The sequence below is a fragment of the Nomia melanderi genome, chromosome 9, assembly GCF_051020985.1.
Source record: "Nomia melanderi isolate GNS246 chromosome 9, iyNomMela1, whole genome shotgun sequence".
Lineage (NCBI taxonomy): Eukaryota > Metazoa > Arthropoda > Insecta > Hymenoptera > Halictidae > Nomia > Nomia melanderi.
The window spans coordinates 17,130,824-17,153,272 of record NC_135007.1 but is presented as its reverse complement, the minus strand read 5'-3'; the positions used below and the strand labels follow the sequence as shown (position 1 = coordinate 17,153,272).

The window sequence follows — 22,449 nt, the reverse complement described above, 5'->3', positions numbered from 1 at the left end:
TACTCTCCAAGTATACATTGAAACATGTTACAAAGATGGTGAACAGAGATGACTTCATCAATGCTCCCTATTATAATACAATTTAAGTCGAATGCAATGAATTTTTGTGATTCAAACGTACCAACATTCTTAGTACTAAGTATCAAGTAAAAGTGTCACGTTAGTACTAGTTAATCATGCTTGTTGAACCCACCTCAACCTGAATATTCCCATCAACAGAGCGTGCGTTCTGTCGTTTGCTAAAGGAAGTCGAAGTGCCAAGATGCCTGATGGATTCGGGAGCAGTCAAAGGAGTAGGAGGAAGTTTGAAACGAGTATGAGTCTCGGTAGGGCTCTGATAAACTTTTTTATAAGAGGCAATTTGTGGTTCAGATGTGAATTTGTCATGCAGAGAAGAATATTGCTTTTCTCTGATCTTGGTAGGAGAAGTATGACTAACAGATTCTTTAGAAACAGGAGGAAGATCTGCGAAGGTAATGCTACGTTTCGGTATAGAACTTTTTTTCCTTGGCGAAGGTAAGGTTTGGGTGGTGGTAGTAGTAGTAGTACGATCAACATTCGTTGACGGAGTAAGAGTAGAGACCGGAGACTTGGTTGACGAATAATCCACTGGTGTTCCAGCTCTTTCTTTCCTTAGTGACTGAGTAAATAACACGAAGAATTGTATTAGTAATATTAATGCAATGCTTAATGCAATCTAATTGTACAATAAAAAAGTAAATGTTTATATTAAATTATACAACTATCATTATGTATAAATCAACGCGCTAAGATTAATTTCTATGCTATTAAACAAAAATCCACATTCCTTCTTCTCTCTCTCTCTCGCTCTCTCGCTTTCTCTCTCTCTCTCTTTCTCTCTCTCTCTGTCTCTCTGAGGGACTAGCAATTATATTTTAGAAACAGATTTATTTTCAGTACTACATCTCATACAAAATCTATATCAGAATTAAAAAGGAATCAGTTTTGAACTTATTTATGCAATTATCTTTTTCTTTGGTTTTTTTTTTACCACCTATACATTCAGTATCATATCAATTGTACTATTATTGCAACAATTCATGCAGCTTTGCGCATAATCTTGTTTGTATACCCTTCCAATGATTTTAAATATATTAAACTCGATTTTATAAAGTTACTTCACATTTTGTACCCTATCTTTCATCCTTCCACATGTGTATCAATGCATCTCAAGAAATTCTGAAACAATGCTATTAATTTCTCATTCCAATTTACGATTGATTAACAGGAACTGTAATCTCTTCTGTGTCATTAAACATGAACATGAAAAATGTATATTCCCGCGGTGTGATAATATTAATACACGATAACCGTAACTTTTTTCAGAAGGACCTGGCGCATTGACACATCCGAATAAAGCACTGCATGTATTTTTTCATTGTTACGTCGATCAACTGGAACTTCAACATTAACATTGTTTTTTATTAATTTCTTTTAATTAGATAAATACTATCTTATTCTCATACTTTGTAATAATATATAAACATCTGGTCCATTAGATTTATGTCAACGTATAACATTTATAGAAAATTTGTAGAATACAGTACATTGATTTATATTTCAATAATGATATGAGTTTACTGCAGCCAGTAACCATCCAATGAGTGCTAGCATTTGTAACTCAGAAGGTATGCTAGACGTATAGACACCTTATCAAATAATATTTCACCTTCTTTGGTTCATCTGTACATCATATATAATAAGGTAAGTAATGAAAACCTGATATTCTTGGGTACATTCCTTTAACTAGTGATACACGCATCGATCGTCTATTCTCATGTCAAAATAATGAAATATATGTGTATATATAATAAGGGGTACTTATGAATTACAACATACAGTTTGTGCTCTATAAAATAATCATGTTTACACTCTTCGAAGTAGTAAAATATCTTTCTTTTACGCGAGCTAGCTTGTTAATAATATAAAAAAGACACATTAGCATAATCATGATACACTGTATTAAAATAACTGTAAAAACTTTGGTAAACAGATCACCACTTTCTTTCCGTGTCTATGGAAAATATGAAACAAAGTAAAATGCTTTCGAATATAAATGTAGACACTTAGATTCTTTCTCTTTCAAATGCTATGCCATGTATCACAAAAGGAAACATTAATGACAGTAACAACTATTTGCATAGAATGCAAGTTTCAAGTATATTAATACACGCAAGAGAAAATCAATACACTTAAACTTGGCATTCTCATCAAGGGTACCGTTATTCTCAAAAGTGAGCATGCAAAAATATAGAGGATTCATTAAATGATATACTATAATTAAGATTATACGTTTCATATACATTCTACTGGAAAAATGTTTCTTCCAATGAAATCACAAATAATTCATTAATTCATGTTGAGCATAATCTCAATTTTGTGAATAACAATACCAGCCATGCACCGTCATTATAGTTCCCTTTTCTTACTTGCATTACATCTTGTCATAGTACCCAATAGAAGTTCGCATAATATTCTTTTAAGCTCAATACATTACAACAGTCGCCCGTGATACCATTTTCTAACATTTCCATTTTTTTTTTTCAAATAGACTGCAAAACAACTCTAAGAATCAATGTACAAATATAGCTAAAAAATATCCGTTAAACACGCGGGAAGTTCTTGTCTACTCGACTTTTGTCTACCTATCACAGAAATATTTTTCTCATGTTCATCTTTCAACCGATATCCACAAACGAAGGAGCCATGATATATGTACACCAGAATCTGTAGCTAAGGAAGATATATCACACTTTCTGTGACGATTAAAATCTTATCCCCTATTTTGGACCAAAAGCAAGAAACCAATCACAGAACCAATCCAGCCAGTCAGCATGTTCGCAATAATACACTTAACATTATAATGGCAGTTTCAGTAACAAACGGAGTAACGATAGTTAAAATTGTATAATAATGATGCCCATGAAACGCAATAAACAGTGATTATATGCGAGTTAAGGGGTCTTCCTGCTTTAGTATTTAAGAAAGCAAGTCACTTTTTAGAAGTACACTTTCAAAAAAAAAATATATAGATATCTTTATCCAATTCTTTATAAGGAAAATTGGAAAAGCTAGTGAAAAATTTATTTGTAGAATGCCCTTTAGTAAATGCATATTTAAATTATTAATGAAAGTTGATATTCGGTCAATCTGAAATGTCTAAGGTTTTAAGTGCAGTTTTGTTAAAATAGATAAAAAATTATGAATGAAATATGAAACGAGTTTGAAAGTTTCAACCCTCTATAGTAGAAAGACCTCTTAACAATATGAATATTCCTTAGAATAATTTATTATGGCACAGTCCTGCGGATTCAGAGGTATGGACGTAGACACAGGGGAAATGAGTAGAGGGTCGAACGACTCACTTCTGTTAGAGGGCAGCCAAAGTAGCGCTATCACCTTCCACTGTCTGTAAACATGTGAAATATCTCTTGTTTTGCTGCTCAGGAGAGCATGCGACGCTAAGAACACTGACAAAATGTACACTTCATGCGTCACATATGAACAAATAAGTAACGAGTCTCATGATGAGCAGAATGATAAAGGGCAAATAATATAAGACTTGCTTCTAATGACAAAGAATTGGAAAATCTATCTACATTCATTGTGAGTGTAAATTTATGGTGTTAAATGATTAAGAAGTTGACATTATTCTTTCTTCTGTACAAGCTGAGAATTAATATTTCAATTTCTTTTAAGAAGATGTTGCATGGCATTCGTATATTTTTATGTTATCTTCTTGTTATTATTAATGCGTTACGCACACATAGATATGTAAACGTTGATGGGAATAAATAAAATGCATTTAGATGAGAACTACTAGTTGTCATGCTTATGCAAACATGTAGAAAGATGCCACAAATGCATAATTTACAATTCATTGGTACAGGATGGAATTTTTACTTCTGTGAGTTGTTAGGGAAGAGCTGAATTTATAATTGGTATCAGTGTACCATAATAATTTTTCTATTTCCAGAGTAGTTAAACTTTTCTTGTCGTTTTTCTGTATTATTGTTCGTAGAATGAGATATTTATAACACGTCCCTCCTTTTGTTCTAATGCCATTAATAAAGAGTGTAATATTTTTGTTAATAAATTATACATATATGTAATCACGACATACACACGCATTCGTCAAACAAGGAAATAGATGTATGATTTCCAACTACTAATAAAATGTATGTAGCGATCGTGCACTCTGTTTCAAGTCAAGCCTCAAATAAAATACAACATTAGTGATTGCTCTATAAGTAAAATATAGAGTACTAACGAAAGAAAGCAATAAATCCATAAGATAGAAGTGTATTTAGGAATAACTCAGTATGAACTCAGTATTAACTCGGTATAACCAGTTAATGCTACCATAAAATAAAACAAAAGAAAACTAAAACCGTCTAATTGCATTACATACTCATATCTATAAAATTTAAATACTGTAATATTCATATGAACAAACATTTGTTAGTAAAATTAACCAGTGTTGGCAAATCTATTAATACTTTCAAAACCATGCACATATTCAAATGTAAATTTGATAAAACAACAAAGGTACTTACATTTGTATTTTGCGGTGCTAGAGTGTGTTTGCTCATCACGATTGTAGTCGTTTTGAGATCTTTGGTACCACCCGGTGATTTTGGCGGTACCATATCGACAGGACTATTCGATTTGCTTACTAATGATTCAGCGGCTCTTACTACGTCTAATACCTGAATAGTGTTACAACATTTAATTAATTAATCATCCGTCAATATATTTCATGTTCTATGTAAATGGCAACTGTCATAAGTATTACTTTTTCAGGTGTAGATTTTTCTCTATGCTCCAACAAAGCACGTTCCCTCTCTTCTTGTTCCCATGCCACAAGCTCGGCCTTCATTTCCTGTTCCTGTCTAAGAGTTGCTGCTTCTTCGTCGTCGCGGTCCAAACTGGATACACTCTGCGACAAAGACTTAGTACCGTCGGCTGCAGGATCTTTTGATTCTTTAGATGTCTTTGATTCTTTAGATTCTCTTCCATCTGATACTGGAAAATGAGGCTCGACCTCGCATTTGTCATATCCTTTACAAACTACTAGTGTAATTGTGTTTCCTGAACACCGAAGTATATTCACTGCTTCTTGGTGTGTCGCGCCTAACAATGACGTACCGTTGACTTCTAACAGTCTCATGCCGACCTACAAATGAAAATAAATAGAAATTTCCACATAGCAAAAACGAACGTCCGAAAGCTTAAACCCATCCATAAGAGTAAATTACCTTCAGTCTTCCATCTCTTTTAGCTGCACCGCCGGAATTAATTTTAGATATAAAAACCCCTTCATCCGTATGATCAAGGGGATTACCCTTTTGTCCTCTGAGACCGCCCTTAATGTGCATACCGAGTTTTTCACCTGGCATTTTTGTAATGACCAATTCCTAAAAGTCAGTAAATGACAAAAATTAGTTCGAAATACATGTCTTACTGCTGAAGTATTACAACTTTTTACAAATTTTATTTCATATCCATCTTTTTACATGTAAACGTTATAAGTTCATGATAAAAAGATTATCATGTTAAGCATTTTTAACGTTGGAACAAGCACTTGAAGCAATTTAAAAGATAATTATTATAAACTTCTATACAGTCTCAGCCTAAGCAAGAAAGCGATTGCTCGTGACTTGGTGCAGAATTTGCTTGCGAGCTTGAGAAGGGAATAAGCAGAATATCGAGAAATAAAAATAATAGGTCAAACAAATTGAGTACTTACTGTCACAGGGATGTACTCTATTTCGACCAGCTTGTAGAACAGATTATACATAATGCCATTAAACGTGGAAATTGATTGAAGTGAAGTGCTAAGTGCCACCGTTTGCAGATAATAAGCACTGATCGATAAGCATAAATATATGTTTTCCGTCAATTTGTTAAATGGAAAGTGCGTAAGAGGCTAACAGATTTTATTATGTCTCATTTCATCTAACTGCGATTGCTGTTCGGTACGCATATTTGAAATATTCACGATACTGTATATTTAATTATTAATTTATTATATTTGAGCATCAGAAGTTGTAAAGGTGTGATATTCATTGTGAGTATGTGGTCAATAAAACAGCACTCTTAAGCGTGTTAGAACTATGAAGCTACGTCATAATTAAGAAGCAGTGATGTTATGCAATGTTAGCAAAAAGTAAATAAACAGTTCATAATATTTTACCTGATAATTGTCTGGTAATGGATCGTGTTGAACGGTGAGCACAATCTGATCTCCTTGTCGCAGCAGTTCCATCACAGCTTCTTGATGAGTGGCTTTTGTTACATCTGTACCATTTACTTTCAATATTCTATCACCCATTCTTAATTTTCCCGACTTTGCAGCTATACCACCAGGAACGACCTAATACATATTAAAAAATAAATAAAAATCTATACCTTCATACATACTTCTTTAATTTTTACATATAGAATATTCCAGTACTTACATGAGATATAAAAATTCCAGGTTCTTTTGCACCAAACGGCGTGCAGGAATGATCCGTACCACCAATGATACTGAACCCTAGAGATCCTTCCTTGACAAGGACTACATCCTAAATAATTAAAGTTTCACTGCATAAGTCACTCAAACAGGTAATTTTCGCCATAAAGTATATTTTGTTTGGTTTTGAAAAAGAAATGTGTGATGGTATTAAGTAAAATGGATTAGCTTGATGAACATTATATAATTGTGAAGTGAACGGAAAAAAAACAATCACGCATGATTTTTTTTATTTTAAGCTTAAATACTATATTTACATGTATATTGGTTCAGCTTGTGAGAAGTGGAAGAAAAGAATATACTTAGTTTGTACAACTTACCTATTTCCATGCCAGAGGATAAGCAACCAGTATCAAACAAACATTCCATATAACCAAATTTCTAACAAATATTTTAAACATGTGTGTGTATCACAATAATACCAATCAATTCGGCATGCAACGAAGACACAAATTAAAAAAAAAAAAGAAAAAAAATAATCGTGTGAATAACTTCCTAATGTTTTCTTCATAAAAGGCTCAACATTCTCGATAAAAAAAAAACTAATTTTTACGGAAATTAATGACGAGTTCACAATACATATGGTCGTTCTCTCATTATGCATGCAAAACTAGGAAGACCACTTTACCACCAGTTTATTTAATTATTTGGGATAAGCAATTCTAATGAGATATTCTTTCGAAAACACTCCTGTTATCGACATTAAGTTTCACGGTTAAAAAAACTCGATAAGAAAAATTCAGTTAAACAACATTTACCGGTATCGTGTTTATCATCCAAGCATGGAAATAAGTTAACAGATTTCACGTGTTAGTGTAGTTAGACACTGTAATTCTAATCATCTTCGAGAATCATAAAGGAAGCTTCATGGAATTTCTCCATAATGACTTTTCCCTATTCATAAACAGAATCGTCTTAATCCCAAAAAAAAAGATTCTCTGAGCTGCATAATACGATATGATTCATGCATCTAACTACCAAGCACATACCTCAATGATCACCGGTTGTACCAACTGGTTGTCGGTCACTCTAGTCACGACGGTCTCGGTGAGAGTGCTCTTTGTGATGGTCTCAGTAACTTTACCAAGTGTGGTGGGAGCCGGAGGAAAATTAACATCTCCGGGTAGATTATCAGGCTGTTTTATTGTCACTGTCACGATGGGGCCCTGATGGGAGTCTGGCGATGGCGAGGAGGTAGGAGGGCGAAGGAAATGAGCGGGAATCATAGCCTGAAATTCTTCGTTGGTGATTGGCTTCGGTACCTGTATGTCCTCCTGGGGCGAAGTTGGTCTAGGCTCTGTGGTGGACGTGGGCGTCGTGCTCGCAGTTGTGGGTGTAATCGTTGGTTGTGAAATGCTATGCCTTGGGGCAGGTTGTGGATGAGGTTGACTATTTGTTGGACTTGGCGATATCGAAGAAGCGTGCTTAATATTCCCCGATTCTGTTACACCGTTCATTTTCGGCACCTCGGTGGTTTCAATTTTCATTGGCGGCGGTGTCTTTGCTGTCGGACTTGGTGACAGAGCTCTATCTGCATCGATAGAACGCCGGTATCCAGTGTACCCTGGTCTATTTGCTATGTAACTATTGGCATTATACAATCCAGTGTACGGTTTAGGTGCACCGATCACGCGTGGCGACTTTTCCGATGGTGTCACTACTATGGTCGCGTTCGCTTGGGAAAGTGGTATTTCGCGTTCGACTACCAGTCGAACGAATCTTTCCAAGCCTGTCAACAGAGCTACCGCTTGTTCATGCTTAGCTCCTCTCATTTCGACTCCGTTAATCTAAAAAAAAAAAAGAATACATAAAGACACAAGAAGGTAACAAAATATTAATTTCGAACTTGAGAATTAACTTACAGATATTACTTTATCGCCGACTAACAATTTACCATCTTTCTGTGCTACACCACCGTCAGTTATTCTTGAAATGTATATTGCCTGAAAATCGTATTATAAAATTAAGAATATTAAAGGTACACGTGGACAATAATTTGACCAATTTCCTATCTTACATCGCTGTTGTCCTTAATCGGCGGAGAACCTTCCCCACCAGCAATACTAAATCCAAGTCCATTTTGGTCCCGTATTAACGTTGTATGAACAAGAACCGACACCATTGGCTCGCTACCTGCTTTGACCGAGGATATGGGTTCCGGAATTTTCTTGGACTAGTTAAAGAAATAAATGATTTTCCAAATGTTACGTTTGTAAGGAAAATTGAAGCACTGACATTTGTGTATCAGCCAAGTAACATATACCTTGATTCCATCGTGAGGTAAAGAAGCGTCTCCATTTTCTAAATTATGAGGTAAACCTGTAGATGAAACGTGAGACGTTGCACTTGGTGCCCTACTTGTACTCAGACTAGAGCACACCGAGTCTTTCCTCGACGACGTCTGGAAAATATCGTAACAAATGTGAAATATATTATATGAAATATAGATTATATAAAATGGTACCTGTTCATATGGCGGTACTATCCTTGTCACTTCTCTTTGAACTACTAGTACAAGAACATTTCCACATGCTTTTAGAACTTCTACAGCGTCATAGTGGCCTACGTTCACTACTGAAACTCCATTTACAGATAACACTTTATCCTCTACTTCCAAACCTGCTAAATCTGCGGGTCCACCTATAAAGTTCAATTGTGTTCGTGTAAAAATTCTAAACGAAATGGAATTAATTTAAGTTAAACTACTTTAACACATTGCACGCCGGTCCCACGATAATGCAGGATTTTTTTACAAGCGAGGCCGGCATTCAGGCTTTCAGCGACTGATATTTAACCGGCGCGTAATGCGTTAAATAATTCTTCTTTAACGGTTTATATATCATTAATAACATTACCTTCGGTAACTCTGGAAATAAAAATGCCTTCGTCCTCACCCTTGAAAGGTGTTGACCCGATACCACCGGCAATCGACAAGCCAAGACCGCCTGTTGTTCTCTCAATATGAATTTCATACTGCTCTTCTCGTACTTCTATCGTAGGTTCAGCATCAGATGTCGCACCTATGCAATCATAAATACAGTTTATTAGAATATACATGGACTGTGCCACTATCGTTTCAGTAAAATATGCACCGTGAATGTTTCTTTTTCTTATATAACATCTGTACTTCTTGGGCGTTTTCATTATAGTTTTCATCGACATGATAGTATCACCGGTATTTTTTTCCTGAACGCATTCACTGAACAATTTTCTGTTCGCACGAGTAGATTCGCTACAGCGAAGTAGATTGAGAATTGGATAAAAGATAAGATAGTCGATAAAAAAGAAGAATATCTTATCACGGAATGTCTGTTTGCTGTCAGTGATTAAGAGACGATAGCGTTAGTCTGGAAGCGTTCGTCATTCGATGCAGTTTGCGGGGAAAGGATACATGGAGGAATATTTCAGTGACATTTTACAAAGGTATTTAAAGCGTTTAAAAAAATCTACAAATCTGTTTCATAATAAACACAATTATGTTACCTTGACTATGTGTATCATAAGTTTCTGTAGATTCTGTGGGTGCAGGTATGGGTGCGGGTGTGTCATCGCCCTTCTTCATAAGTGCCTGTATATCATTAAAAACTTTATAAAATTTGATTTAAGTAATTAGATGAAGTGTACCGTTATCGCTGTTCGTAATTAATTAAAATTTATGTTCCAGATAGATAAGAAAATTACCTGCGCAATAATGGAGGCTACTTTATCTTTATCCACGGCTGCATGTATGCGTTTATTTTTCAAGTGGTGCGGAGTGTCTCTACGATGAAGTCTATTTGGTCTGTTCGAGTCGCCGCCAGCTTCGTACTCGGTTCCCTCGACTATAGAAAATTCTACGTGTCTCTGTGTCTCTTCGTTTTCAGATTCGTCATCTTCCTTATCGTTCCTGTCCTTCGATTCCGTCACTGAGCCGTCAGCTCTCATTTCCTGCGGAGAGATCACTTGTACAATTAATAAATTAATAAACCATCGTTAATACAAGTACTCACAACATTTGAATCTGTAACGTATTGATTGGAAATCACTTCTGACTCAACGTTCGTCTGAAAGTCTCCATTGTCGACCAATGCTCCAGGTACGGTTTGCTTTTGTTCGTTTTCAACGAATTCGGATTTCGGCGGTTCCTGTTCTGAACTATCTAGCTCTATATCGTTCGATTTTGTAGTTATATCAGTCTCAGTTTTATCTAAACCAAACGTCTGAGATACATCCTGAAAGAATATCATCATTTTCCGTGTTACTTTGAGAAGAATACCAAAAATAAAGTTGCCTTTCGATACGAATAATTTAGAACGACGATTACCTGCTCATCCGTAGACGCTGACCGACTGTCACTTTTGCCTTTACTGAATAGTTTATGAGCTTTGGCTTTCAGTTCTTTTGGATGTGGCGTATTTTGCCGTACGAACGGTGTCTGAAATAACCACAACAAACTCTTGCGCAAATGTGTCATTCGAAAAAGAAAGATATGTGGTTTAGGGAAGAATAAGACACTTTCGTTTTATTTTCAGTTAATGTAATTTTCATACAATGAGTCATAAGAGTAAGCACGTCTCCAGCACATGAGATACTTTGATAGCGTTTGAAACTTGGATCTAATAAAGCTACGAGCGTTTACTAGGAGCTTTCTCACCTCCTTATCGGTTTCTGGGGCTTCATCTGAGAACTTTACAGAATGCGTTCGTGATTCTTCCTTCTCTTGCCACCCCTCGTCGTCGCTGCTGCCGAGTTCACGGATTTCACCGCCCTGAATGGCATTTCTCATTCCGACCATCATACCCATTCTTCCGGAGTCTGAGGAGAAAATTATGTTAAACGCGTACGACCGTAACAAGAAAATACGAGCACACTAACCATCAGGATGAACTTCCAGCTGTGGCAAAAGGAAACACGTCAGCACTTGCTGTTCCGTTTCCTCGTCAATATCCGTTTGAAACGTGAACATCGGCTGAGCTTGATTCTCGCTTAACCATACTGCCTTTAAGTTCAAGTTGATCAAGGAATATGGCAAGTATTGTAATCTGCAAGAAAGCAAAACTCAAATTTAATAATTCCGCTTTAGAACCAACGATCACGATAATCGAGAATCAATAATCGCATACCTGTTACCAGATACGTCCAAGACATGCAGGGCTGTACAGTTTCCAACTTCGGTCGGAAGATATTGCAATTTGTTATCCCTTAAAAATAGCACTCCCAATTTTTTCAAATTCCCTAAGAAGAATACAATCACGTGTTCCAATTAGTGTCGCATTTAAACCTACCGGGATCTGTCGTTTATCAAACATTCCTTACCAATTTCAGTGGGCAACGACTGTAAACTATTTCTATCCACATTTAAATTATTTAGATTAAGAAGTTTCCCTATAGTTACAGGCAGTTCTAAGAGAAAATTTTCCGTGAGAATCAACTCTTGCAAATTCTCACACCTGAGGAGAAACAACAAGCCAACGGTTAACTGCCGCTTTTATTTCCCGATCCTAACACGGTTTTCATACGAAAGACGACATTCGTGTCTCACCTGCCTATATTTGAATTTAAAGTAGATAGCCTATTCTGATCGACCTTGAGAATGGTGAGCTTTTTAAGCTGCCCCAGTCCGTCGGGTAACTTCTCGATAACATTCTGAGACAAATGCAGATCCGTTAACGACTCGAGACCGCCGATCTCCTCGGGCAGATCTTCCAGGCGGTTCTCCGAAACGTCCAAGCATGCTAACGTTTTCAATTCCCCGATCTCCGACGGCAAATGCTGCAACTGATTATGGTCCAACCATAATTCCTGCAACGCTGGCAATGTCCCTATGTGTGCTGGCTGAAATGAAAACAGAAGGATTTTCAGTGACAACGTCGCCGCCATTTCCTTTCTAGGAATTGCATTATACGTTTAACCCATTGCACTCTGTAGACGTCGCTATTGCGCCACTTAGCATCGTCGCTCCAGCGCCACGCGTCGGGATTTATTTCACGCGGCATTGATAACATTAACATCTTTTCCTTAGCGAGACGGAATTAACATATGCTTAGAAAACTCGGAGTTCCTACTCTCATAGAAAAAAAAAGAAAATACTCGGAGTGCAAACGGTTGAGATGAAACTTCAGACTCGTACCAATTCCTCGATGTCGTTGTCGCCAAGATCCAGTCGCTCCAATTTGTAAAGCTGCGAGAGCGACTCCGGCAAGGATTTGAGCATGTTCTCCCTCAGCTCCAGGGACTGCAACGCCTCCAAACTGCGAACAAGAAACCGGCAACGGGGGCTCGTCAGCGTCGTAACAGTCGGAATTCAATTAAACAATTGAAACGTAATTATAGGAACGTTACCATCCGATGTCGGGCGGCAGATTCGTAAGGGACATGTCGTTCAGTCCTAGAACGGTTAAATTCCTTAATTGCACGAAACCCGCGGGAAGCCTGCAAGCAATACAGAAAAAAGGGCACCTCGTGAAACCGTCATTTGAAATCGTCGGCCGTGCACGTGACACGGGCGAGCAATAAAAGGGAAATTTACGGACCTCGGGATTGGATTGCTGCTGAAGTCCGCCACCTGAAGTGCCCGTAAATTCTTGATGTTCTCAGGAATGTCTGGTATATCTGCAGTAAAAACGAATGAATAATTTCCACTGATTTTCCGTCGAACAGGAACACGCTCGACGTGCAAACGAGTCGGGGGAAGGGTCCGCGGTACAAAAACCAAATAAGCGTGCGGCCTGTATTACCGCAGGGGATCGTCGACTTCCGGTTACCTGAACTTTATCGGGACGAAAGATAAATCGCCGGGGAAACGTTTTTCAGACGGTCTTCTACTTAATGTTTACGATTCATCTGTGGAACGCGTTCCCGGGTATTAAGATTACAACGTAATGGCAACCGCTGGACCGTGGATCTTTCTGCGAAGTTAAATTCTTCGGGATACGCTTGGAAAAATTAATTGGAATTACGATGGAAAATCGTTTTCCCTAACGGGTATTGTAAAGGGTGGTACACTTTAGATGATGCAGAGCGTAATATAGATATTTCGTGTTCGTAGAGATCGGCAAAATGGAAATGACGCATCGAAAACCCATCGAACGCCCTCGTGGACCGAATCGACCGGCTATTTTAGCAATGATTAAGCATGTGGAATTCTTATCGTGCAATTCCGCCGAGTTATGCGCCGCCCTAATCGCGGGTTCTCGCGCTCGAAAACGCCCCCCTCCCGCCGCCAGGCTTTATTCATTAAATTCCTGAGCCTTACGGGGAACAGAGGGAATGCGGTGTGATCTCACACAACAGCGAGCGTCCCGCATTCTTATGCAACAGCGGTGTTTAGCCGGGCATTTTTCTCGAAACCATTTGTCATCTGTTGCCAGCGACAACGTGGTTTCCTGTAATGAGTTAATCGGCGGTGTGTCATTACGCGGTTAATTACGCAACCAGAGGGGGTGTCGATTGGACGAGTCGAGCATCACTTCCGGTCCGTTCGCTCGGCACTCGAGCGAGCTGATCGATCTCGTACTCGCTTAGACGAACGAGTGAAAACTTGTGAATCATGACAACGAGTGAATCATTGACAAACGAAATTGGTGAATATATATCCTCGCATGAGATCCTGTCGAGTTTCTGAACTCACTGCGAGCGGTTAAACAAAATGAGATGTTCAGGTAGGATTCGGGATGAAATTAGGCAGGATACAAGAATTTTGATGGGATTTAAAGTTTAGACAGAGTCTGGGTAGAGTCTAAAATGAATTCGACAAACGAGGAGGGGATTGAGAAGAGTTCGGGAAGAGACGAAGGATCCAAGGAAAGTTCAAGGTTCGAGAAAAGGTCCCCGAGGGTCTAGGCGGAATAGGGCAACGATTCTAAATCCACAGGTTTCCACGGGAAACTATCACGAAGAGGAGCGCCGGAGCTCGTGCACTGCTAGCCTAAATACAAGGTATCTAATGTGAAAGTATCGAATCGGCGGCACGCTTATCGATCGACGAAACTCCGTTCGCGCACCTCGAGGAAGCGGTAAAGGGGACGCCATCTAATGATTCCGAGGCGAAGATATCCGATCGAACGATACGCAGACAACGAACAGAGACGCGGCCGTCTGCACGGACGTCTGTAGGCGTCGGTGTCGCGGATATTTTTAATGCGTCCCGACTGCGAGCGAATTCGAAGATCGGTTTCGCGGTGGCGCAGGCGTGGCCGCCGCCGACGCGACGCGGCGCGGACCGCACCGATCGTTGCTTTTTCTCTTTTCAAGTGCGTTTACATGCACGCGATACACAATGATTGATTCAAAGTATATCGAGGTCAGCTTATAAAAGATGCCCGGCCAGAGAATGTGTTACGCGGAGAGGAAACCGCGGGAGCTAAATAGCCGTTCCCAGCTCGAGCCGCGCCGCACTGGGAACAGCGTGGGGTAATAAAGCGCGTTTTTCGTGGAAACCTTACGTTTCCAGGCTGAAACCAAGTTAGAGGCGAGTTCCCGCCCAGTCGATTCGATGGAAGTCCGCCGAACCTGCTTACCCTAACTTCCACCTAAACGATCCTCTCGATGGACAGTCAACTTCGTTTCCCTTCCGCGAGTCGAACGAGCTTTCCTCGCGAACGTTACGTGATCCCGTTGCAAATGAAACGATATAACACTGGAGCAGTCTAAACTGGTCCATCACGGTGACCTTTAACTTTAGCCTTCCGCCCTCGGGTAACTGAATAACGTAACTCTCCGTCGCTCGATTCGATTCGAATTCTTTTATACCGATCATCGTACGATGCATCGATGAGAGAAACATTTCTCCGCTTCTCGTTACTTTTAAAGAATATCGGTGTGTCTCGCCGGGAAATCTTGAATGTTCCCAGCGAAAAGCTTTCGAGCGCGATGTAATTTCTCCGGGGTATTCGGTCGCGAGCACAAGGGTTGGATAATGTTTCTTCGGGGTTCGGAAAATCGCTCGAACCGCGGTAGGAGAGCGCTTTCTGCGAGCGGCGGACGTCGGGTTCCGTTCGCCGGGAACTCGAGTGCGTGTTCACGTATCGGTGAACGCGTTTCCCACCCCCGTCGCGCGCGGCCGCCGCAGCCACCCCAACCGCCGTCCCTCCCCGTCCCCCAAGGCAAATTGCAAAGGCCGAGGGTGGATGTTTCGCGCTATTTATAATGTTTACGGTGGCGGACGCGCTCCGACGTCGAACAGGTGCTATTTTGTGTTATTTACCGGTTGCTTAATTACTGGCTACCACGGCCGGTCGTGGGCGTGCGGTAATCGACCGCGATTCCCCGCGCGGCCACGGAAAATCGGACCGTCCGACGGGCGCACGCAGATGTCGGAGGCGGAATTACGGGTAGAAAGAGAAAAAAAACGAAGGGCGTGACCGACGAATTATTGCGGGGGTGCGGTAGGAAACGATTTTGCAATAAACGAGCGTAATTCTTCCGCGAACCGCTCGTTTGCCTCCCTCCCCCGTGCCGCCTCTGTCGTCGTTCCGACGAGGGGGAGTGTCGTTAACGTTACACCCATTGTTACTGAAACATAGAGTAGCCGGCCAGGACTATTTCCAAGGGAACGCTTCAATCTAAAAGCGTTGAATCCCGTTTCGGTTCGCGTAGAACGCGTAAACATCGGTTTTATTTCACTTTAGTGTGGCGGCGAGCTGCTATGGGGAATACTGGAGAAGAGCGACTGATGTAACACGCCTAATAGCTCGCGAGTATAATTAAACTCGAGCACGATTCTATTGTGACCGTTTCGTCTTTACGGGCAACAGAAACGTGAAAACCGTCTCTTTTCGAGTTGATTATCAACGGTAACTCAACGCTTAAAGAGAACAGTTGTAAAAGAAACCGTAAAGCGAGAGATCGAAGGAGATAAAGGAGATGCTTGTCGCGACTGCTCCGTTCGTTCTCCAGCTCGCAAAGTGTTAAATGCTTTCGTGAACAGATGAAAAAGAGTGGGAGGCGCGCGGTAATTGTAAAAAACAAACGGCCGACGTTTGTCGCGAGCGTTCCGCGAGTTACTCGCGCGTCGTAAAGTATTCGCGGGAGTTGACGTGATCAGAAGGTAGAATGGAATCGGGCAAACAGCCTTCAAAGCCGAAGCTCGAGCGACGTGTAATTTTATGCCGCGTAAACCGCGCCGGGATATTCGCTTCTCTGCGGTTCGTCCGCGGCGGACACGCAACAGGGGGCAGGTGGAATAATACGCGGCGAGGGTAAAAGATTACCGTGCGCGCACATACGGTTCTCCTTACGTAACACGCGTGTCCGCGAGCTCTCTCTGTCTCTCTCTCTTTCGTTGATCGATCTGACCGTTCCTTCGATTCGTCGCCTGTAATATTAACCCGAATATATTTATTTATCTCTCACCACGGCCAATTATAGTCGCGCGCGATACGGATTTATCGCGGCGCGGCGCGATCACCGTGAAGGAACGGAGCGGGGAAAAAAAGTGAAGGTAGCGGGAAAAGTAAAAGGGTGAAAGGGGAGAACGAGGGTGGACAGCTCGCGAGTACCCGCGGCCTTACGTAACGCGCGCAACACGTGAACGCCGGAGGAATCGCCGCGAGCGATTTTTCTGTTGCTGGAGTTCATTTTGATAGCGGACAACTGGATATTTTACGACGCCGTCGGTTCGGATATAGGTTACTCGTATGCGCGAGCCGCTTGGAAGCCAATGCGGTTTAAATGAGAGAAGAAAAGTTGAGGAAATCTTTTGGCTTGTGAAATGATTGTAGTCATTCTGAGCGACTCGTACATTTGTAACTTTCGGTATTTATAGAGAATTTCCGAAGTTCGGACATTCCAATCTTTGGGACTTCGAGGCTTCGAAGCGTCGAAGTTCTATTCGAACGCGATGCAACTCGATATCCATCTTAAACGTCATCCGCACGCGAAGCCGGCACATCGCGTTTACGAGCTCTCGGACCCAAAGGCAACAAGTTCGACAAGCAAAGGAACTTCGCGAGATCCGGAGCACGCGAAAATATTATCGTACCGTGATGAAGTTGAAGAAGAGGACCGTCAATGCAATTAACGGTGCAGCAGGAAACATTATTTTCCCCGGGCGTGTATCTCGTCTAAAATAGTCCCGTGTTTCGATGGAGCAGGAAATCTCGCGGCATCGGGAAAAACAAAACAACAAAATAAAGTCGAAGGAAGAGGCGAGCGAGGCGGGAGAGGGGAAAGAGAGAGAGAGACAGAGCGATTCTCCCGGCGCATTCCGATCGCTCCTGCCTGGTGCGTTGCACCTACACGCTCGAGTGCAACGTCTTTGGTTAATGGGGTGGCTTTCCTGAACCTGTTGCTACAGTGAACTTAGATTCCTTGCACGCAACGAGTTTTCACTGTCAACCTGCCCCCGACCGTTCGAAGATTTACCTATCCCGCGACTGGATACCGCGCGCGTTGCCCGGTGATTACGATCGCATCCCGGCCGATTTATCGCGGTCACTTCTCATCCCTGATTGAAAATAAATTCCCTTTCGGCCCCACGATTTATAATCCGCTCGAACTATCCGCATGCAAATTCGCTTATTCCGGCCGCGAATTTTACAGCGCTTTATCCCTTCTTTCTTTGCGCGTCGCATTCCTGACGCGTCGACTCCGCTTCGTCCCGCGATATCGCCTCGGAATAGTATTAGCTCGGTGAGAAAGTCCTGTCGATTTACTCTATAATGTGCCGTATATATTATAACGCGCAAATAAATATCTATTACGGACAAGCGAGCTATCGGACAGCAGAAAGTTCCCGAACGAAGCACGCGGCGCGGCTTTCATTCAATTTCAGTTGACTCGACACCTATTCGAATGCAATATCACAAATTCCGCAAAATGCGACGCGAATCGTTTGATAATAGAGAGACGCCGTACAAATGCGACGTCGGTTGTTCGATGAATAATCAAAGCGTCCATCGGCTCGTCGATCGGCGACGTTCGCCGTTCAACGAAAACGAAGGGAAACAACGCGAGAACCGCCATGTTCTCGGCCGAAGTCGGACGGAATTGGAGCACGGGGACGGAGGACGCGACCGTCGGTCGGTTCACACGCACGTGCGTGGGTGGCCGGCCGGCCGGCGCGATCGAGGGGGGCAAAGTTTCCTGAACCCGAACCTGTTGCGGTCGCGGTTTATCTACGGCAATGATCGCGCGACGAGTTTCCACGGGATCGTGTGTGCGCGCGGCATTTTTGCGACCGGGGTTTCCCCGCCGCTCGGAGCCGGTCACACGCGCGGGACTATCGTTGCACGCCAACAGAAATATTTCAGAGCGTGTCGCGAACGATTTTCGGGACGTCTTCCAGCGGCGTTTGTGACTCTGTTCTCTGAATAATCGTTCACTTGGCATTGCAGCGAAATATCCTCCGTCGCGGCTCGAGCTAAAAGCACTACACAGTACTCGGCAGTGCTGTAAAGCTACCGAAGTCGTAATTGCTACGGGTACTAGAGAAATAAAACGCTGCACGCTTGAAACGATCACGATAACTTCGGGGCTGTTTAAAAAATTCGAAGACAGATCCAGCGTTTCCCTTGTTGGTTGAAACGTTAAATGATATAATTACTCAATCGGCAAGAGATCGGTGCGTGGTTTCCACTGGTTCCGTCATTTAAGCGGTCGATATATAATTTAGCTTCATCTTCCGATGGTATCGTATATCTCGAAGAATCTTCGTGCGCAAAGGGTTAATTACTCCGCGAGCAATCTTGCCCCGTAACTACTCCGACCACCCACGGTGAGAAGGTAATTTTGAAAAACGCTCATGCGAAAAGTGAATCTCACGTTCCCGGTGAACGAACGTCCACTGAAACGGGCTCGTCGCGACGTGCCGGCGGTCACGCGCCGCCGATTTATAAGTTGCCGGTCAGCGGGAGATAGCGGAAAACAGCCTATTTATCGGCGGCCGCGGTGTCGGGAACGTCCGAGAACGGCGCGGCGAAAAAAACACGGCGGAGAGGGTACTGTTAACTTTCGCGCGTAGAGCTCCGCCGCGCGCCGTTGCTTTCCTGAATGGAAGCCGGCCGAATCGAAATCGCATCTGGCGTAAGGGAGCGGTAAACGCGCGTCCATTCCCACGTAATTTAATTGTTACTTTCTCCGGTTTTTCGTGACGGTCAATGAACTGTCTCGCTCGAGCGTGCCGCGCGCGCTAATTGAAACCAGTGAAAACGGCGCGGCTACGCGAAACGTCTGCCCCACACACGGACAGACAAGGCAGACACCTGAACGAACGCGCGTAGCCGCCCGTCGGAATCGCGGGCAAACGAAACGCGTTTCGCCGCGGCGCGATTCGGATTAACGAACGTCTACGGTTTTGTAACCGCGCGCCGTCCCGTCCGCCGCGAACAATCGGAAATGCCTCATTAGACGCGTCGGACGGGCTAATGGAAATCGGAGGATTCCCGCCTGCCGCGGTGTGTTCCATAAACTTCGGGAGAAATTCGCTTCGCCGCGCAGTTCCCCGAGATTCAGATCGAGATTGGGATACCTGCCAGTGGAAGCGATAAATCGATTAGCCTCTAACCTCGCGGCGCTGGAGTTCGACTCGCACCGAGAACTTCGGAATGGATGAATGACAGTGAGCTCGCCTCTCGAATGAACGCGAGTTGGTAGCAGTGACACTGTTTCAGCTACTAGTAACGCGATGATCATAAAGAAGTTGGTATTTCGAGAGAATGTCGGGTTCTCTGACGAAAGTGCCTTTGACGCTTTGATATTGCGTCGAGACGGAGAGAATCCGTCGTTCCGACGAGTCCGTTTGCTGCGCCGCCGAGGAGTTCAATATTTATAGGAGCGATTCGCTTCCTGAAATCCGGGAAGAATGGCGTGCGTGCCGCGCCGCGGCGGGGAAGCTTGCCAAGAAGTCAAGATCAACATCGAAATTGTTTATTGTTCCCTTCACGCTCGATTCACAAGAACAGTCGGCGATTGACGGCCACCGTGGCCCGTTTCAACTCTAAACTCCGACCCGATCGCGTTGCGCAACGCGCGGATAGCTCGAATCGTAGAACCGGCTCGTTATCGTATCGGGCCGCCCTGCAATTTCTCACGACTCGCCGGGTGCACACGTAAGTACGTACGCGGAGAGCACCGCATAGTTTCGGTGGAAACTTCGACGGCGGTTCGGCGGCAGACCGGTTCGTTCACCCGTCGACGTACACTGGAATCTGCCTAGAAATTGCGGACCGGTTCGCGATTCGGTTTGTTGTTGCGCGAGCCGAAAGATGATCGAGTGAGCGACGGTAAGGTGTTTCCAGCTCGAAGAGGTTCGATATTCTCGAAACGCGACGCGAATTTGCATGGAGGATTGGACAAACATTGAAAATATAGGAATCGATGGAAAGTCAACTGAAAGGGTAACGCAGAATTTTCAATGGAATTTTGATCTCAACGATTTGACTGGTTCGTAAGCGTTAATCTAGATAAAGAAACCGTGGGAACCGTACCTGGGTCCAGCATTCGCGGAAAAGCGAAATGGAAATGCGTTGATAACGGAACTTCTGGCTGAATTGATCAATGCCGCGCTGCCTGACCCTAATACGATCTTCCAGTCGACGCCGAGTGACCCGATTGCGCCGTGAACTTTGCGGAAACGTCTCTGAACTTCAAGAGATAAAAAACACGGAAAATATATATTCCCTCTTTCTCGACAATACGTCGAGGAGACCGACCCGGGTCCCTTTGCGTTCGCATCCGAGCGACAGCTCGAGATATCGGGACGATTCCTTCCAAAAGAATAATTCTCCAAGGCGCGTCTTTCGCCGAGACGAGCTCGATGCACTCCGTTTCGTTCGGCAACGTTTGCTCGATCGACTTTCCTCTGAACTGCTTATCGAACCTTGCCGCGGAACGTATGCTAATTTCCAGACTGAAGATCTCGATGCGCCCGCGAGAAACGTTGTGACGCGAAATTCCCAGGGAACGCGTGCAACGTAAAGAAATAAATACACGAAGCATGCACAGTGCAATGATGCGTTTCAGATTATTTGTTTAAAAAACCCGTGTTCGCTCGGTATTCCGTGTTTCTAATTATTCCGCCGCCAATTCGCATCCGCATTGAGATCTACAGTTCGCTAATTTCTTACTTTTGTACGACACCGACAGCCGTTCGCTGTAGACGCTTCTTACAGGACGCGCGAGAGCTCGAAGACGGTCTTCGGGGGTACGCCGCTTAATTCTAATTACCGCTCGGCTACGCCTATTCATAACTAATTGCCGTTTGTTCGTAGATAACGTTAATGCTTTAATAATCGCCCGGCGTCGCGCTAATAGCGTCTGGCGCGGCGAATTCCCTCAATTGATGAGGAAGTAAATAACGTTCGGAAATGGGAGCAAAATGTTCAACGCTGGAAATAGAACTCCAAGGAAAAACATCTTCCAACGAACTTCTCGCGAACGAACTGCAATACTCGACGGGCAAATAGACCGCGCGCTTCCTCGCGTTCGTCGGGAAGTCGAAACTCCAGAATTCGCGTACAGAAGGTAAAATGCAAAAGAAAACTAGAGAACATCGAAAGCGCCGCTTTCGTGCTGTTCGTTGGAAAGAGCCGTTTCCTCGCGAATCTCCCCGTTTTCCTAATTACGCCGCCGGGAACTCGAATTCGCACGCAGATCCGCGGTCTAATATTTCGCAGCCGTATCGTTTCGGATCATCGTGATCCACCTTTCACTGGATCCCGCGGCCCCGCGGAGCATCGTTCACTCGGTTAACGGGTTAACGTTACTTTCCACTATCCTTTCACAGACGGCCGGGTCAAGAGAGTCGAATACGAGGATTTTGGAAGGCGTTATTGCAGAGAGGGCCAACCGTGTATCGAATAAACACGATCCACCGTATATCTGGGCCGGCGATTGATATCTCTGTGTCGCTTTTGAGAGGGAGAGAGACGGGGGAGGAAAGGCGAGGGGCCGGGACGGGACGGGTCGGAACGGCAAGGGACAAAAGTGTCCCA

At 43.0% G+C, this 22,449-nt stretch overlaps 1 protein-coding gene across 3 annotated transcripts in view; it reads right to left on the bottom strand.

Moving 5' to 3' along the window:
• The window catches only part of scrib (scribble planar cell polarity protein), a 49,312-nt gene that overhangs the window by 6,814 nt on the left and 20,049 nt on the right, over nt 1–22,449 (bottom strand). For 2 of the 3 annotated variants that reach the window (XM_076371072.1, XM_076371071.1), the window contains exons 4-27: nt 13,051–13,129; nt 12,860–12,949; nt 12,648–12,768; nt 12,060–12,352; nt 11,834–11,967; nt 11,641–11,752; nt 11,393–11,559; nt 11,172–11,332; nt 10,842–10,952; nt 10,528–10,749; nt 10,220–10,465; nt 10,022–10,106; nt 9,394–9,558; nt 8,802–9,178; nt 8,556–8,711; nt 8,401–8,481; nt 7,528–8,325; nt 6,483–6,590; nt 6,218–6,397; nt 5,771–5,800; nt 5,280–5,438; nt 4,817–5,197; nt 4,578–4,730; nt 194–640 (exon numbers count right to left, since the gene is read on the bottom strand). In XM_076371072.1, the coding sequence (XP_076227187.1) occupies nt 194–640; nt 4,578–4,730; nt 4,817–5,197; nt 5,280–5,438; nt 5,771–5,800; nt 6,218–6,397; nt 6,483–6,590; nt 7,528–8,325; nt 8,401–8,481; nt 8,556–8,711; nt 8,802–9,178; nt 9,394–9,558; nt 10,022–10,106; nt 10,220–10,465; nt 10,528–10,749; nt 10,842–10,952; nt 11,172–11,332; nt 11,393–11,559; nt 11,641–11,752; nt 11,834–11,967; nt 12,060–12,352; nt 12,648–12,768; nt 12,860–12,949; nt 13,051–13,129 (4,856 nt within the window). The remainder of the gene's footprint in view (nt 1–193; nt 641–4,577; nt 4,731–4,816; nt 5,198–5,279; nt 5,439–5,770; nt 5,801–6,217; nt 6,398–6,482; nt 6,591–7,527; nt 8,326–8,400; nt 8,482–8,555; nt 8,712–8,801; nt 9,179–9,393; nt 9,559–10,021; nt 10,107–10,219; nt 10,466–10,527; nt 10,750–10,841; nt 10,953–11,171; nt 11,333–11,392; nt 11,560–11,640; nt 11,753–11,833; nt 11,968–12,059; nt 12,353–12,647; nt 12,769–12,859; nt 12,950–13,050; nt 13,130–22,449) is intronic. The other variant, XM_076371073.1, reaches the window with a different exon arrangement.